The following is a 15,902-nucleotide window of genomic DNA, read 5'->3' as shown; positions in this document are numbered from 1 at the left end:
AACAGAAGTGGGACAAGGGTAATAAACAAAGATGCACTGAATGACCCCCCCCCCCGCAGACTGTTGTTCTGTTTCCATAACAAGGCTTCTCTTGCCTTCGGACATGGCTTTTTTCTTCCGAAACACAGCTTAATTGTTGTACCAGGTCTTTACTTAAAGGCAAGATGAAGGAAACCATGCTTATAATTTACTCCCCTGTGATAAGATGTGTCATTTCTTGTCTGTCGTGTGTGCTAAGCAAAGCCATTTTTAAACTCAAATCTACACTTGAATTCATTCTCTTCAGGCAGAGCTTTGGTTGCTTCTTTGTTCAGCCGGTTTTCAACCATGCTTATTACATGTTGAACACTTGTTTGTCCTCACCGTCGGTTGCAAAACATTGTTTCTCTGTTATTATTATCTTTGCAGTATCTTGGCAGTACTTGAATCGGCTCCTGCTGAAATCGCATCACTGCAGTGCATAGAATATGATGCATCGCAATCGCAAAGATAATTTCTTTGAACAGACGACCCGGTAGCTAACGCAGTCAGAAAGTGCTGGTGTAGGGGATTTCCAGGTGTTTTCCTTCACAAGCTCTTCCACAGACAGAACTGTGCTTGACCCTGACATCCTTTGTGTTGTGGCTGGATACCGTGTTACCGCCTCCTCTATCTGGGCCCTGCTCGCTCTCAGAGCTGGGCTGCATCCCAAGCCTTTATCTGACATTCCTCCACTTTTCTCTGGCTGGCACTTCCCCCGCAGCCCAGACGAATAATACAGAAGAAGCCCCGGCCTGCCCTCACTGTGGCTGTGGCTGGAGCATGCAAGATAACGGCGCCTTTTGTGGTTTGTTGTGGCCGTCTGGGAACTTGTGATGATCTGACCAAAAACGATTTCTATGCTTTTGGAATATGGAATATGTATGTTTTCTCATAAACATTGAAAATGTCTTCGAATGCTTTTCCCTCACCACGACATGATTACCCTGTAGTGCCCATGATATATTTTGTTTAAATCACATCCAACAAACACTTGTTTAGAAGTATGTCAGAGTAATTATATGACATCAAATGTATTTAACCGAGGTCTGGGCAGCATACAGTCTGCCCAGACTGCTTCCCAGCAAACAATGTTCTGACTTTTTCTAGTGCTTGATTGTGTCAAAAAACTCTGTGTTGAAGGTGCATCCTGATGACAAATACCTGAATGTAGGCATTTGTCCTTAAATTAAGACTTCACACACTCAAGTTTTGACTTGTCAATGGAAGAACAACAGTGAGAAAAATATTGGAAATATTGTGGGATGTCATTCCACTAAACCTACTCCTTTGGCTGTCAGCCCCGAATCCCATTCAAACCGGCATCTCTTCCAATCCGCTTTGATATAGATGGCTCTCGCATGTGCACAGCCCTTACTTTTACCAGCACCAACATGTGTATATGCATGCGGGCATTAGGTATACCCAGGTAATTAGCCAAAATGTGTTTCTGTGCCCTGCAGGAAGTCTCAATCTGAAAGCCGGTAATTTTGTGTCGTAAACTTCAAGGAATGTTTCCATGAATCGTCTATAAAGTTAGGAGAGATTGTTTGTCTTCGGTCTTGTTACCTGTTCTGTTTGATTTACGTACCACTCAGTTCCTGTAAGACCTCTCAACCCCAGTCCATGCTAAAGCTAACCAAAGCCCGTAATGCCAAAATGTGTCATGCCAAAGTTTACTCAAAAATGTGTATATATGCATATGTCTGTGAGTGAAACCCTATCGATATTTCTTCATCCGTGAAACCATAAAAAGGTACAAATGTTTCCCCCTCTGAATGCATATATTATGAACTATTTGAGTAATGTTAAAACTAACAATTCATTTGAGCCATGAACAAGAGGATCCTTCTCTGCAGCTGGACTTGGGAAGAAGTATATTATTTTTGCTCTAAACTCCAAATACTCAGAGCATTTGTTCTCAAAGTCTTGGAGAACGTTCTCTAGCTCATTGACCCACCGGCAGCTGTGTGCTCTCTACCCTTTTCTTTCTGAAGCTGGAGAAGACTCCAATATCTCTTTGTATTATGAAATTCTAGGAAGAAAGCCTGGCATTTTAATATATCCATGCTGAGAGGATACATTCGCAGTTTATTTTCAATGAGACTGTTTTGTTTGTGTAAGAACCAGCTCTGGTAAACATTGTTAGACGGGCCAGTTATTTTTGATGTCCACAGTTCAAGTTGAGCGGAGCCGAGCTACATGTGACCGATGTAGGCCCGGGGCTCTGCTTGCATTGTTCCGAGAAAACAAGGATTTTTAATTGAATACAGTTCAGCTTAAGCGAAGGTGAACACTTCAGTGAGTTGCATTCGGTTATGTCAACATCTGCAATACTGATTTCAATGAGTAGTTTCCATTCAATCCCCCGACTTTCTACTCCTACCCCCTATTAATTAATGATTAAAGAAAAGTTTCACTCCATTCTTGTGTAGAAATGACCTTTTTTATTGCTTATTGTGCTCCTTTAATTACATGTTTTGCATTATTTATGAGACTGTATATGGATCTGTATTGTAGCCAATAATAGGCTCAGTAATTTTTCAGTGGAGTTGTAAATCATTTTAGCAGTAAGATCAGTGAGTAAATCCTGCGTTTAACGTTTCAAAGGCCACTTATGATTGTTCTGCAAAAGGATATCTTTGAATCATTTCAATTATTTGACTGTATCTTGACTTGATTCTTTCTTGAATAAGACCAGATACTTGATGATGCCCTTGAGGCAGATGCACCAGGACGGCCAAGCAAGGCAAAGTTGTTAGTGCTGTGCACATTTGCCCAGGTGCCTTCCCTGGGCAATACTTTCTCCAAAAATAGTTGTGTGTCATTAGATGACCCTGATCTTTAAATTATCTTTTGTTCATGATAAAATGCAGAACATTAGATCTGCACGTTCTTGAGAAACTGCCAAAGACTCCTTTCCCCACCGTCCGGTGGTTCAGGGCACCGGACGGTGGTTCTTCCTGTCCAAAACTTCAGTTTGAGGGTCTTATTCCATCGAACATGTTGGAATGTTTCTCGGTGCTGCTCGCCTTCACACGCTCAAACTGAGATGAAATCTGTCAAACCTCATTTTCGCTTCCCCCGCCAGCAACTGGGAACCCACAAGAACATGTTTTGCTGTTGTTCAAAACAGCCCCAAATACACACCGGTTTTATTTGCTTACCATAAATCACGCTGTGTTTTGATTTGTATGGACGTCTGACAGCACTTGATTAGGAGCGAGTTTAGAGTGAAAACAAAACACACGGCTTTGCGACCTGCTTATCTTTTCATCGGCTAATAACAGGCGATTGGCCCTTATTCAGATTATGCTGGGGCTTGTGTTTTTGTAGACACGCTATACTTTGATACTTTGCAGCAAGACCCCTAAAAAAGATATACTGTACTGCAATTCTACGTTCCCAAGTCTTTTTTTATAGTACCCTGATTATCTTATGATGAAACTAATAATAATTTCATGTTGCTATAAATTCAAATCACACTTGCGTATTGGTTATGCTATCTCTAATTTGGAAAGCAATTCATTATTTCTGGCAAGGTGTTACAACCCCCCCCCCCCCCTTGTTCCCCTAAAGATAGACAAAAAATATTGGGTCGAATGGCTGTTATTGATTGCCCCTTAGGGAAATGAAAAATTCCACCAGCAGTATACTTAAGAATTGCGTCATCAATGTCATTTTTTATTTTAAGACATATCGTCTCAAGTGTAGCCTAGAATGCAAATTGTGGATGAAGCTTGAAAGAAATATGAAGCTAGAAATATGAAATACGACACTGATTTAAGCCTAGTAGCTAAGGTGCATGCCTGGGACCCAGAAGGTTGGTGGTCTAAGCACTGGTGTAGCCACAATAAGGTCTGTGCAGCTGTTGGGCCCTTGGGCCTTAACCCCACAATGCTCTGGGGGTATTGTCCCCAGCTTAGTCTAATCAACTGTAAGTCGCTTTGGATAAAAGGTTTAGCTTAATAACTGTAATTTACTGCAATAGCAGTTCAATGTTATTATCCAGTGTTTGCACTAAGGACTGCCATTTTCAAAAGGCTGATTGCTGAAATGAGAATTGCATGTTTGGGTTAACATTTTTCGACGGAGTAGCTTGAAAGATTGTAACATTATGCTGTGGTGTGAGGAGTAGCTCAATATAATGGGGCTTTTCCTTCATTATACGTCACTCTACAACCATTCCCAATGGGAACTTTGTCATGCCATTCATTTAATGTGCTCCATCTTTGATCCCTCCCGAGTCTGCAAAACCAAAAATTCTGGCACTTTCTTAGAACTTCTACAGAAGTAGTTTGCTGCAGGAAATGTTTGAGGAAAGTAGGCTGCCACTCTGAGATTTTATGACGTATATTGGATTCTGTCTTTTTAAAGACATACTATGCCAGATTTTTAGCCTTGCAGTGGTCCTGTGTTTACAATTAAAGAAGTCTCTGTTCTCAATCCTGCCCACTCCCTCTGTTTTTATATTTTATATCCGTTTTTTAATATTGCCTTTATTGTAAATCTGTTTTTCACTAGGTGTCGCCATCAAGGAAAAACGATTCCAATGTCTCACTTTGCTGTACTTCTGCTTCAGCCATTGCAGTAGTTAGCTAGGTGCAAATGCGCCACGTAAACCTGATCCCACCCCACAGTCTTTGTAGCAACACCCACGGCTCCCCACACAGAAAAGAGCATCGTGCCCAGAAACATCCTGAACACATCTTAGAAGAAATGCACCCAGAGGGGCACTGCATTTATATAGCGCTTGTATCCAAAGCACTGTGCAATTGATGCTTCTCATCCACCCATTCACAAACACACATTCACAGACCAAAAGGGATTGGGTGCCATGCAAGGCACCAACCAGCTCATCAAGAGCAATTGGGGGTTAGTTGTCTTGCTGAGAGACACTTTGACATACCCAGGGCAGGATCAAACTGGCAGCTCTCTGACTGCCAGGTGACTCCTCTTACCGCCTGAGCCAACGTCACCCCAAATGTGTGCAAAGCCCCAGATTGCCAGTGCATCATCGATATGAGCATGGTTAGTTTATAATATTTTCAAGGTAAAATTTCTGCATAGTATGCCATTAATTTATTTGTCTCTGTGTTGCAGGAAATGGCCCTGGTTGCCCCAGAGTCTCCATCTGAGCAGGCCCGGAGAGTCTTCCAGACCTTTGACCCGGAAGGTAGGTCCACCTGCAGGGCTTTCTGTGCAGTTGCCTTTTACCATTACACCCACATTACTGTGATCTGGTCTGCCTTAAAGAAAACCCCAACGTTTAGGGAAATAACATGTTTGCTTAGCATAAAGACTTGCAGCCTATAGGAGTCAGTAGCCTACCTCCTTCTAAGTAAAGAAATACACCTCATAGCAACTCCAAAGGCGTCTTATTTACACAAGGTATCGTGTATTGGAAATGCAAGAAAAAAGAACAGGAGACATTGTTTTCGGAGAAGTTGGAACTATCCGCTGCACCTATATCATTCCATCTCCCGCTGGTTGAGTGGTATTTAGCATGTTTAGAGATTTCTACAGGGATAGACCACCAGCAATCCGAAAACAACATCTCCCGTCTTTTACCATTTTTTCCAGCATGTGTACTTCAAACACGATACCTCATGTAAATAAGACTGCTTCGGAGTTGCTGTAAGGTGTATTTCTTCACTTTTAAGGAGGTAGGCTACTGACTCCTATAGGCTTCAAGTCTTTATGCTAATCTAACGGGTTATGCTAACATGAATGCATAAAAATGAAGTCTGGGTAAGTTGGAAAAAATGTCCTAAAATGGCTCAGCGTGAAGTAGCACGCTACCAATGTTGACCTTCCTTGTGCCAACAGGGCTGCAAGCCCACAGGCCGATAAACATTTAGAGAACGCATTATGTCATTACATCATCTATTATACTTTCCACTTTTATATTTACTGGTTCCAGGTAGTGGCGGTTGAAGTTGACTTGCTCAGCATGGTTGGCCTTGGTCAAATTTTCTCTCCCGTCCAGCGGCGAAAGGGTTTGAACGGGGCAGGAATGTGAACCGCCGAATCCAGCGCAGATAGACGCTGACGTCGCCGCATGGAATGCAGACAAGAGTTAGACGTTGAGTCAACACGGTCCCCTGTAATGGGACGGAGGCGTGTTCCTTCCTGTTTGGACCTGGTCGTAGTTACGGTCGCGTGCCCCGCTCTTTGTAGAGGCTGGGCTGCCGGCGGTTACATTCCGAGCCCCCCGTGAGAGCGGAAGTGATACCCGTGTTTTTCTGGAGAGGGGCTGGGAGACGTGCAGCCGACTGCCCCTGCGAGAGTCACCCGGAGAGGGAGGATTAAACCACGGTTCACTCGGGTCTCTGCGAATCAACTGACCCCCTTCATTTAATCTTTAACCGAAGGGTCTGTGGCCGCTTCCGGAGGGCTACAGAGCGACTGGGCGCTACGCTAATGGGTCTAGCCCAGTGCTGACCAGGCAGGAAACCGCAGCTCCTGCGCTTTATTTGTGTTGCGCTTATTAAGGAGGAGCTGCTCTTCCGCCTCCTAATGCCCTCTCTTAGCGCCTGCTCCAAGCACAATAAGGAGCGGTTTATAGAGGGCCGCTTCTCTTTGTTTTCTGAGAGGTTTGGGTTCATTTCCCAACATTTTTCCTGTCGGCCATTTCAGACGTGATTTTGAGTGCGACTACACGGCAGGAAGTCTTAAGAAACCATATGTGCCTGATTCTGTAACACAGGGCTCTGAAGGAGGCGGTGGGTTATTAACACACGGTGTGGCCCGAGACCTTTGGCTGTCATGTTCTTTGTGTCTTGCTTTAAGAACCTGAACTAATGAAGAGATGGATTCTGCAGACTTTTACACCGTCAGAGCCCGGGCAGTTTTAGCCCCGGTTTTATGTGCTGGGCTCGGAGCCTCAAAGACACAGCTGTTTTTTAATTGCTTCCCTCTGGTTTCTCTTTGCACCAGAAAGCAAGCCAAAGACACGGTTACATGACTCATGAAGCACGTGACCATTATACGTTGTGGAATATAAAACCATGCCTGTTAGAGGCTTACGAATATTGGTCCCCAAACAGTTTAGTCATCATGTTGATCGTAAACATCGCAATCATCGCCAGAAACACCCTGGGTGGCACACAAGCCCCCCGCCCACCATCACTTCTTTGGCCACGTCCTTAAATTCAAAGTAAGAATGGCAGAATCGTCACTTTTTTTGTTTGTGTGGGTTTTTTTTTTTTTTGTTTCTTTAGACAGGATGTTCTGAAAGTGTAATCTTCTCTAATGCCGTAAACAACATTCTTGTGCTTTGTGCGTTTATGAAAACAGTATGGCACTTTGCATGTGTGTCTGCGCTCCGTGACTGGTTTCCATTATTCCACGTTTGACCGGAGGAAAGTGCAGGGGGCTGACGGTGGCTCAGCCTCCTAATCCACTGGGATCCAGGGCAGGGATGCACTCCCTCCCACCTCGGTCTGCTTTCGGATCATGACCGCGTCCGTCTCAGACTCAGACCTGGAGCTATCACGTAGTTGTCTTGGATTCTGATGCTTTTCTGCGCTCCGTTGATCTTGCCTGCTGCTATTGAGCGGACCAAGAGGACCAGAAGGTTGGGTTTGCCCATTTAGAGAGTATCTCATTGGTTCCTGTGCAACATCTGGGCGTGTAGGTCAGATGTATTGCGGCTGTCTGTGTGCGCTTTTAGAAGAGAGAGTGTGCTTACGGCTGACTTTCCAAAAGTTATAACCAATCATCGACATTCCCCAAAACTCTTTAATAAAATAAAAATAAAAACAATTCTGTCTACAGTTAAAACGTGGGGGCATAAATGGAAAGGAGCAATGGATCTATTATTCCGCACACATTTTCACACAGACAGAGGTCCCTGTGCGGAGTACCTTGCCAGGTCAAGTAGTGGAGTCAGAAACTCTGGGGGTTTTCAAGACCTGGTTTGATACGATGCAAGATATTATCTAGCTTTTAGGTGAACTAAGCAATGTGTTCTCGAAAACCGCCCAAGGTTTCTACATTGGCTGATTTGACTACAAATGGGAATTCCACATTGGAAGCAGATCAAAATATTGGGGTAAAGCTGGTTGAACATAATGTGGAAAGTGCCGGAAGTGGTTAAAGTACACGTATCTCTCCTTCGACGACCTCTGAACTCCTCTGGTACTGAATGCAGCTGATGTGCTCTATGAAGATTTCAGATCTGTCTGTAATTTGACAGGAATGCATTATTGGAAAAAACAATTGATTGAAAAGCCAAATCTGACTGTCTGCACAATTGTTCTACAAGCAGTGAGACCTCAGACCTCGGTCTTCACTTCCCTGACCAGAGGGCTGTGATCACTCCTGAGGGACTGTCCCACAGAATCTCTGTGTATGTGTGCGTATGTGCACGCACGTGTGTTAGCAGGGAAAACAGCATGCAAACGCCTGCCGAACAACCAGTCAGGATGCAGGCACAGCTGAGTTCGCAGGGTCTCCCCCAGTTGGATGCCACATACAAACCATGCAATTCCTGGGCCTTCAGAAACTACACTGTGGTTAGTTAGTTGCAGGGTTAAACTGAGTCCAACTGGCTCCCAATCAGTACTAGTCTCTGTTATGTCTTGTGTGTTTCTGAGAAGGAAAGACCCGGAAAGGCTGATTGATTTCCCTGCTGCAGGCAGGCCCTTCGGGCTCCAGCTGAAAGCCATCTCGTCTGCCTCAACACCAAATATGTAAACAGAGCCGACCACCATTCCTCGCTGGAGGAGCGGGGTCCCAATTAAAGCCCCTGCCAAACAAATGCAAGACCTTCCACGGAAACCAGAACGAGTAGCCCTCCTTTACCTTCGCCCGTCCAACCCTCCCTCCCCCTCTCACTCTCCCCCCTCCAATCCTGACCCACGCTCCCTCCGGCCAGTTTCCGTTCTCTTCCGCGGTTATTTTTCTTGGATTAGTGGAAAGGATAGTCTCTTTTGGAACATCCCCGTTTTTGTTTTTTTTTCTTTTTGGTCCACTTGGTTGGCCCCCTCCATGCGACGGACTGTCCCGATAACCCGTTTCTTCCTGGATTCGTGGGAAATCTCACCGGGGGCTTCCTGGATAAAGTGGGCATGATTATTTATGTACCTGATGTCACTGGAGGGAAAAGATAACACAGGGTAATTTTACCGAGTCGTTCGAATTTGCCTGTTGGGCTATTACAGACCGCTAGGGGTTAGGCCGTAGGAGCTCATGTCTCTTATCCGTTAATAATCTAAAATTGAGTCTATAGGACAATGGACTGTCAAGCTGCATACGTATTCGGGGTTTGTTCCTCGCCGTGGCACCTTCTCAGCTGTTGTCTCTTCTCCTTCTGATATCTGTGCTTTCCATCTGTCTGAATACAGCAAACCTATTAATGGAGGGTGGGCCTGTCCACTGTCTACTTTATAAATGTAACATTTTTAAATTAGTCTACTACTTCTGTACTGATCCGCATTTGTGATGTAGCACCACATCCAGTGACTGTGTTCTTTGGTTGTGAGATGGGCAGAGACGAGTTAATGCTTGGACGTCATTTGGGAACACATGGAACTCTTCATCTTGAAGCAGAAGCTCTGGGATGGACATCCGCCTACAGCACCTGAGCCTGCCCATAGCTGTGCTGTTAACTTGGCGGTTCCAGGTTCCCAGACTATTCGTTTTGGACGTCCTAGCTCATTTCTCCATTTAAATTATATTCATAATAACCATTATTAAAACCTTGAGCTTTAATATTTGGAAGCATCAATACACAGACTTTTTCATTGCATGTCTGTTCCCACGAGTATGCTTGGTAGTGGGCAGTTCGAAAGTTTATCAGAGTTGAAAGGTAAATATAAGGTATTAAATATAAGGTTCAGTTTATACTGTATGCCCAGATATGCTGCTTGATCTGCCAGCTGCGGGATGCGTTTTCACTGAATTGAAATTAGGTCCATGTTACATACATGGGTAGTCCTGTTGTCCCTGATTGCTATAGAGCACTTGACCTGACCATTGTATCGTACATGGCTCTACACTATTGTGTAGAATTGCAAGGATTGATAATCAAGACATTTCCTTAATAATCCTCTCGTATGGTGCAATTATGTTGTGTATCAGTATAACTGCAAAAAGTCATTACTATCATGTAAAATATCTGACCAAAAATGTGGAAATATAATGAATCATTAAAAATGCCAGTATAATAGTCAAATATAATAAATAACCTGAAGGTTGGGAGTTCTTTGTAAGACTGATTTGACTCGGCTCTCATATTCAAGCATAATGTGTTTGTACTGGAAAAAAAGAAAGGTTTTGTTTGTAGCTCGAAGGTTCTGGCTCCAGCTGTTTTTGCCCAGGTAAACTGAACTGGAAAAACGTAGAGATATGGAGTCAGGAAAGGAAAACGCAGAGCTTTGCTGACATTGAGGAAGGCTTCACAGACATTGAACCCTCAATTTCTGTTCATTAAATATGTCAAAGCCTGAATCACTGTTTTTTTTTTTTTTTTTTTTTTTTTTTGCTCCAGCTCTTCTCATTCTTGAGGTTAGTCTTAGATTAGTCAGGATAAGGTGAAGATTCCTGTTGTATGAATTCATTTTGATACTCAGATTTTAACTCTTCTGACCACCATTCATCTTTTTTGACGCTGAGGTCAGTCCATTCTCACGTGAGTTTATCAGGCAGCTCCTGGCTTCCCCATCTCAGCTCTCCACTGTTTTTAAAGCACTTCTCCGTCTGTCTCTGTCCCTCTTCCCCTGCAGATAATGGCTTCATACCCGACACACTACTGGAGGACGTGATGAAGGCCCTGGATCTCGTCTCGGAGCCCGAATAGTAAGTGGTTCTGGCAGGGCTGGGGCGAGCCCGATCCAAGGCTAGCGCATACCGTTCACGTCTCCAGCGCATCTGCTCTTACAGGCACCCTCTCCACACACACGAGTCTTTAGAAGTGTCTGTCTCGTCCCATCCGCCCATCCCCCCCCGATGTTGCAGGGCTGTAGGGACACCACTCAGCCCGTGATGTGTGTTTACGGCTTGGGTTTTCACCACGCCGCATGAGGCAGGACAAACTGCCAATCACTGGGTCGACCAGATTCCCTTGAGGACCGTGTATACAATGCAATGAGAACCGACAATAATAGGCCCTGGAATTCTGATGTAACCCCGGGCAAAACCGTTGACCATATATGGATTTCCGGTTCAACGCATAATTTCTTGATGGGGGAACAATGAATGGGAGTTTCACATAACCGTCTGTGTCAGTCTTTGATATAAGTTGGTGTTTACTGGGGCCGCTTTTATCCGGACACAGTGCTCTGACGTGGCATTGTGTTCACTGAATTCCGATGGCGCTTTCCAACCAAAGTAATTATGTTGCTAACAGAAAGCCAACACTGCTGCCCATGTTGTCAACGTCACCACGATCTGTGTGAAGAGTCAAAGCTACCGTTCACCAGCCAAGAGATTTAAAGCAACCACTCGAATAACCTCTCTCAACTTTCCGAAGTAGAACAATGTATTATAGCCATTGGCAATGCGTAATAGACATTAGCAAATTCAGCCAGATACAGCCCTGATGCATTGTTATTATGTGACGGGTTACTAACCACATAGCTGCAGCAATTTGCTTTTTAAATTTCCGCAGAATTTTTTTAAACTATGCAGCAGGTAATGAAGTAAATGGGTCAGTATACCGCAGTAGGACCATGATGCTGCAGCGCACGGAGAATGTGACCAGTTTTGCGTGTGGGGCCCTGAAAGGGTTGCTGAACACCTGCACGTGTCAGGAAGCGATTGCTGAGGCTTTGCAGGTCTGCAGTTCAGCTCTCAGAAGTAGTCCAGCCTCACGCTGGGGTTTCACCAGCTCCACACAACTGTGAAGCTCATGGATGCTGGGAAGCCGGGAAAAGCTTTAAGAGCGCCATCAAACAGGGCTGTTTTTTATGTCGCCCGGTGAAGCCGGCCTGTTCCGACGAGAGCATCTCAATTCGTTCAGCAGATGCCGTTCTTGCCCTTCAACGTCACGTGCAAATGCAAGCCAAAATGTTTCTGACACCTGTATTCAGCCGTGTTTATAGCACAGCATTCTCTTCTACAGTCTGTTTGAAACCTATGCCTTCCTTTTAAGCTTGGTTTTAGATTTGATGTTGATGTCAATTTAGTGCCCCAAGTCTTAATTTTATTTTTAGCTGTGATTCCAGTATTCACTGAAAGGGTTGGGTTGAAGTGTTCCATACAATCAGTGCTTTGGACATTTTCAAATATGTTTAATGTGGTTTAAAGAAACTCTTTTATAACTCACTATTATACTTATCTTTGTAAATCACAGTCATCTTATTACTGCCAATATCTGTTTCTGGCTGTGTTTGGGATAAAGCAAATAGCTAAGCTTTGATTTTGCCAGAATATTTGTCTTTAAAAGGAAATCTCTACATTTTATCTGTGGCACTGCTGCAAAACAATAATGTTCTAGGTTCCAGCTATGTTCAGGCTTCTAGGAATTTATTTAGACTGTTATATTTAGCATCCGTACATGCTATTCCCCACCGTTCCTCACAAGTTCCAATAAATCACGTGCCTGTGTCGACATACGTAATTACAAAGTGTGTGAGAAAGCACCTTTGTACTTTCTTACAGATGCAGTTTCTATGTGTGTTTCAGTGTAAACCTGATGAAGAACAAATTAGATCCTGAAGGGCTTGGCATCGTATTGCTAGGACCCTTTCTACTGGAATTTTTTCCTGATCAGGTAATGGAATTTTCTTTTTGTTTTTTTTGGGGGGGGGAGGGGGTGGCAGTTTGCCATTTTCATACAGACTTCAGCTTCACCTTCCCGCACTGAACTATAGTCCACGCAGATCCACAAAATCTTTACAGCTGTGCCGTTTGCCAGAAAATGGCCGATTCTGTATGGCCTTCTCACCTCCTCCTGATGCCTGGGACTGTGCAGACCCAACCGAGTTTTACAGGTTCTAGGGGAAATACGATATGACCAGGACATCCAGCGAAGTTCTGCGAAATCCAGATGTGAGGTTTTCCGATCCCGCCGCAACATGTTGGTTTCTGCATGTGACGCGGTCGGTCCGCTCGGAGCGAAGCTCCATCGAGGCGGCCTAAATTCGACGGGAATTCCGCAAAAACATATCAAACTCACGAAGCTGGCAGGGCTCCAAGACGCTGGTATCACCGGGAGCAAGCTGGGCGCGCGACTGTCAGACGAGCTTGCGTTCCCGTGGTGGGGGCACCCCCCCTCCCCTGATCCCCTTTCACCCCGTTACACTCCTCACTGCTGCGAGAAACATCTGCGCCGAACAGCAGTGGATAGGGTTCAGCTGATGGTATAGTCTTAAGCAAAAAATAACCCCAATAATGAATCAGGGCTGTCATTTCCTTTAAAGAAGTGTGCCTGGGTAACGTCACGTTAAGAGCTCATCGGCTGTCCGAAACCTCGCCGAATCGTTGTGAGTCTAAAGATAAACAGATAAATGTGACATTTGGCACAGAGGGCCGGGAAAACAAAAGAAAGCATTGACGCAAATTTGAGGCAAGTCGAGTGGAGCGGGGTTAACACAGCTCGAGACGTTATTTTTCGAAGGAGAACGCTGTCATGACTTCACAGCGAATTATAGAAAACGTGCTAAAGCGATTTGGGCCCTGGAACATCTCTCTTGAGGAATGTCTTCCATTTACTGTGAAATTAAACAATCTAAATCCAATTCTGCTCTGCCTACACTCCTGTTTCACATATTGGCAATGACAGAGCCCTTACTGTGTTTTCGTATCACAGTCAAAGTGAGTGCCCACTCTGGAAACTAGCTAGACTGGAGGTATTTTTGCACTTTTTTTACTGTCTGCCATCACTTGGGGGCCCTCTGCGATCGCTTCAGGTGAGTGTGCCATTAGATCTGTCCTTCCACAGTCACTGGCAGCTCCTGTTCTGGCATTTTTTCTGTTTGTCTTGTACCGTGAGAAGGGTCTGGTGTCTTAAGAAAAACAGTCCTCATCTCTCTGAGAAACGGCAGCCATGTTGACATACGTTTCCTTGCAATTGCAGGACTCTGGCATCCCAGACTCATTTCCTGTGTATCACTACAATGGTCTGAAGCAGTCAAACCACAACGAAAAGGTAACGTAAAGTGAAGATTGACTTGGTTCTGTATGCATTTATGGCAAACAAACTGGAACAATTAAGACTATTTGTATATTGTTTGAAGATTCTGGGGACGTTAATTTGCTTGAAAAGCACATGCTTTGGTTGAAGCCCTGCCAAGTGTAGAAACATAGGGTTGATCTACTGCATGAACATCAGAGCTGCCATTTTGAATACTGTCATGCTTTTTTCAAGATGATCTTGATTTAAAATGTCCTGCAGAGCATTTCCATTTTCAGTAAAACCTTTTTCCAGTAATCAGTAAATATACAAACGACAGTGAGGAATTCCAGGCTTAGGAGACAATTGTGCTTTCCAGGGGTAGCTTCCCTTGTACGACTGAACTTTGACCCCCTCAAAGGAAGTCCAAGAACAGTGGCAGACACAGCTAATCAGCCGAAACGGGCAGAGCCATTCGTTAGCCTGCAGAACTCATTAGCTGGATCCAAAATGGCTGCTTTTTGTTCTGAGAGAATGCACTTACACAAATCCAATCAGAGACATTTTCCTTTATGATAAGATACCAGACTTCCAAGGTTTGGGGTTTTTTGTTTGTAAGTTTTTTTCCTTTTTTGTGTGTGTGGGGGGATGATGTATCCAGCAAGTTCCACTATGGTTCACTTCTCCTTTGTGTCATGTGGGCCCATGTTTATGACTGACTGGCCTTCCTGTTAAGCAGGTTATTTATGTCTTCCTCCTCTAACACTATCCGCTTTTGTCTACTTACACAAATATGTAATGCATGGTATACAGATTTATCGTCTATGAACCACTAAACCAAATATGAAGTTTTTTTTACAGCCAGTGACAAGAGGCTGTGAAATCGTGAATGTAAACTCCCCATTCTCAAGTAAAAATATTTAGCTTATTTTGCGTAAACATGAGCAGAGATTGTTGACGTTTTTTTCTTTTTTTTCTTTGCAGTTTTAACAAAAACCAGTGCACAATAAAGACCCGTCTATTTGTGTTGAGCGTGTGAGGCGATAATTGAATTAGCTTTCTTATCAGACACCTGAAGGTTCTTCCCCACTAGGGCTGGGCGATATAGCTATCGCGGTACATTGAATAGGTTTTTTTTAGCGCAATAAGAACTATGTCTAGCAGGTGGCAGTAGGTTTTCATCTTTAATCATACTTGATATGGTAACACATGTCCAAACTTCAGTGAAATGCTTCTGGGGACACTATCTATTCATTGTAGGTTAACTTACCTATTCATACGCGTGACGTTTTTTTCCCCCGGAAATATTTCACTTTGGTTCGGAAAATTGGAGGGGTACTACCGCGTCAGGTATGATTAAATAATTTTTAAAAAAGACTGAAAGAAATCTAATGGAGAAAGGAATTGTTACTGCACTTACAAAAATGAATCGTTATACTGCGATGGCTATATCGCCCGGCCCTATTCCCCACCAGCACTATTTACTATCAGCCATCTTAATGGCCTTTTTGCATTGTTACGGTGACTGTCCAGTGGTTTGTCCAGCTCCCATTGAGTCTGTGCCTCTTAAAATCAAATTTCAGTCTTTAATTCCTGGGATAACCATGAGAATGACAGAAGAACGCTGCGGGCAGTGTGATATCACAGGGCCATGTTTTATCACTACATTCCCATATATGTTGTACAGCAAAGGGGATATTTTATTGGATTATTGGAGCATTTCAAAATAATATGAAAATATTCTGGCACATCTCAGAATGAGTGAATATATGAACAGTACTGTTAGATTGCTTAAATGCCTTAAGGAAAATGTTTACATTTCATA

The 15,902-nt window shown here is 43.9% G+C and overlaps 1 protein-coding gene across 3 annotated transcripts in view; it reads left to right on the top strand.

The window, feature by feature from the left end:
- mindy3 (MINDY lysine 48 deubiquitinase 3) overlaps nt 1-15,902 on the top strand; it is a 38,868-nt gene that overhangs the window by 19,869 nt on the left and 3,097 nt on the right. For all 3 annotated transcript variants that reach the window (XM_061260736.1, XM_061260754.1, XM_061260746.1), the window contains exons 12-15: nt 5,122-5,194; nt 10,749-10,821; nt 12,649-12,736; nt 14,042-14,113. In XM_061260736.1, coding sequence (XP_061116720.1) covers nt 5,122-5,194; nt 10,749-10,821; nt 12,649-12,736; nt 14,042-14,113 — 306 coding nt within the window. The remainder of the gene's footprint in view (nt 1-5,121; nt 5,195-10,748; nt 10,822-12,648; nt 12,737-14,041; nt 14,114-15,902) is intronic.

The sequence above is a fragment of the Conger conger genome, chromosome 1 (genome assembly GCF_963514075.1).
Source record: "Conger conger chromosome 1, fConCon1.1, whole genome shotgun sequence".
In the NCBI taxonomy this organism is placed as follows: Eukaryota; Metazoa; Chordata; class Actinopteri; order Anguilliformes; family Congridae; genus Conger; species Conger conger.
This window is presented reverse-complemented; position numbering and strand designations above follow the sequence as displayed.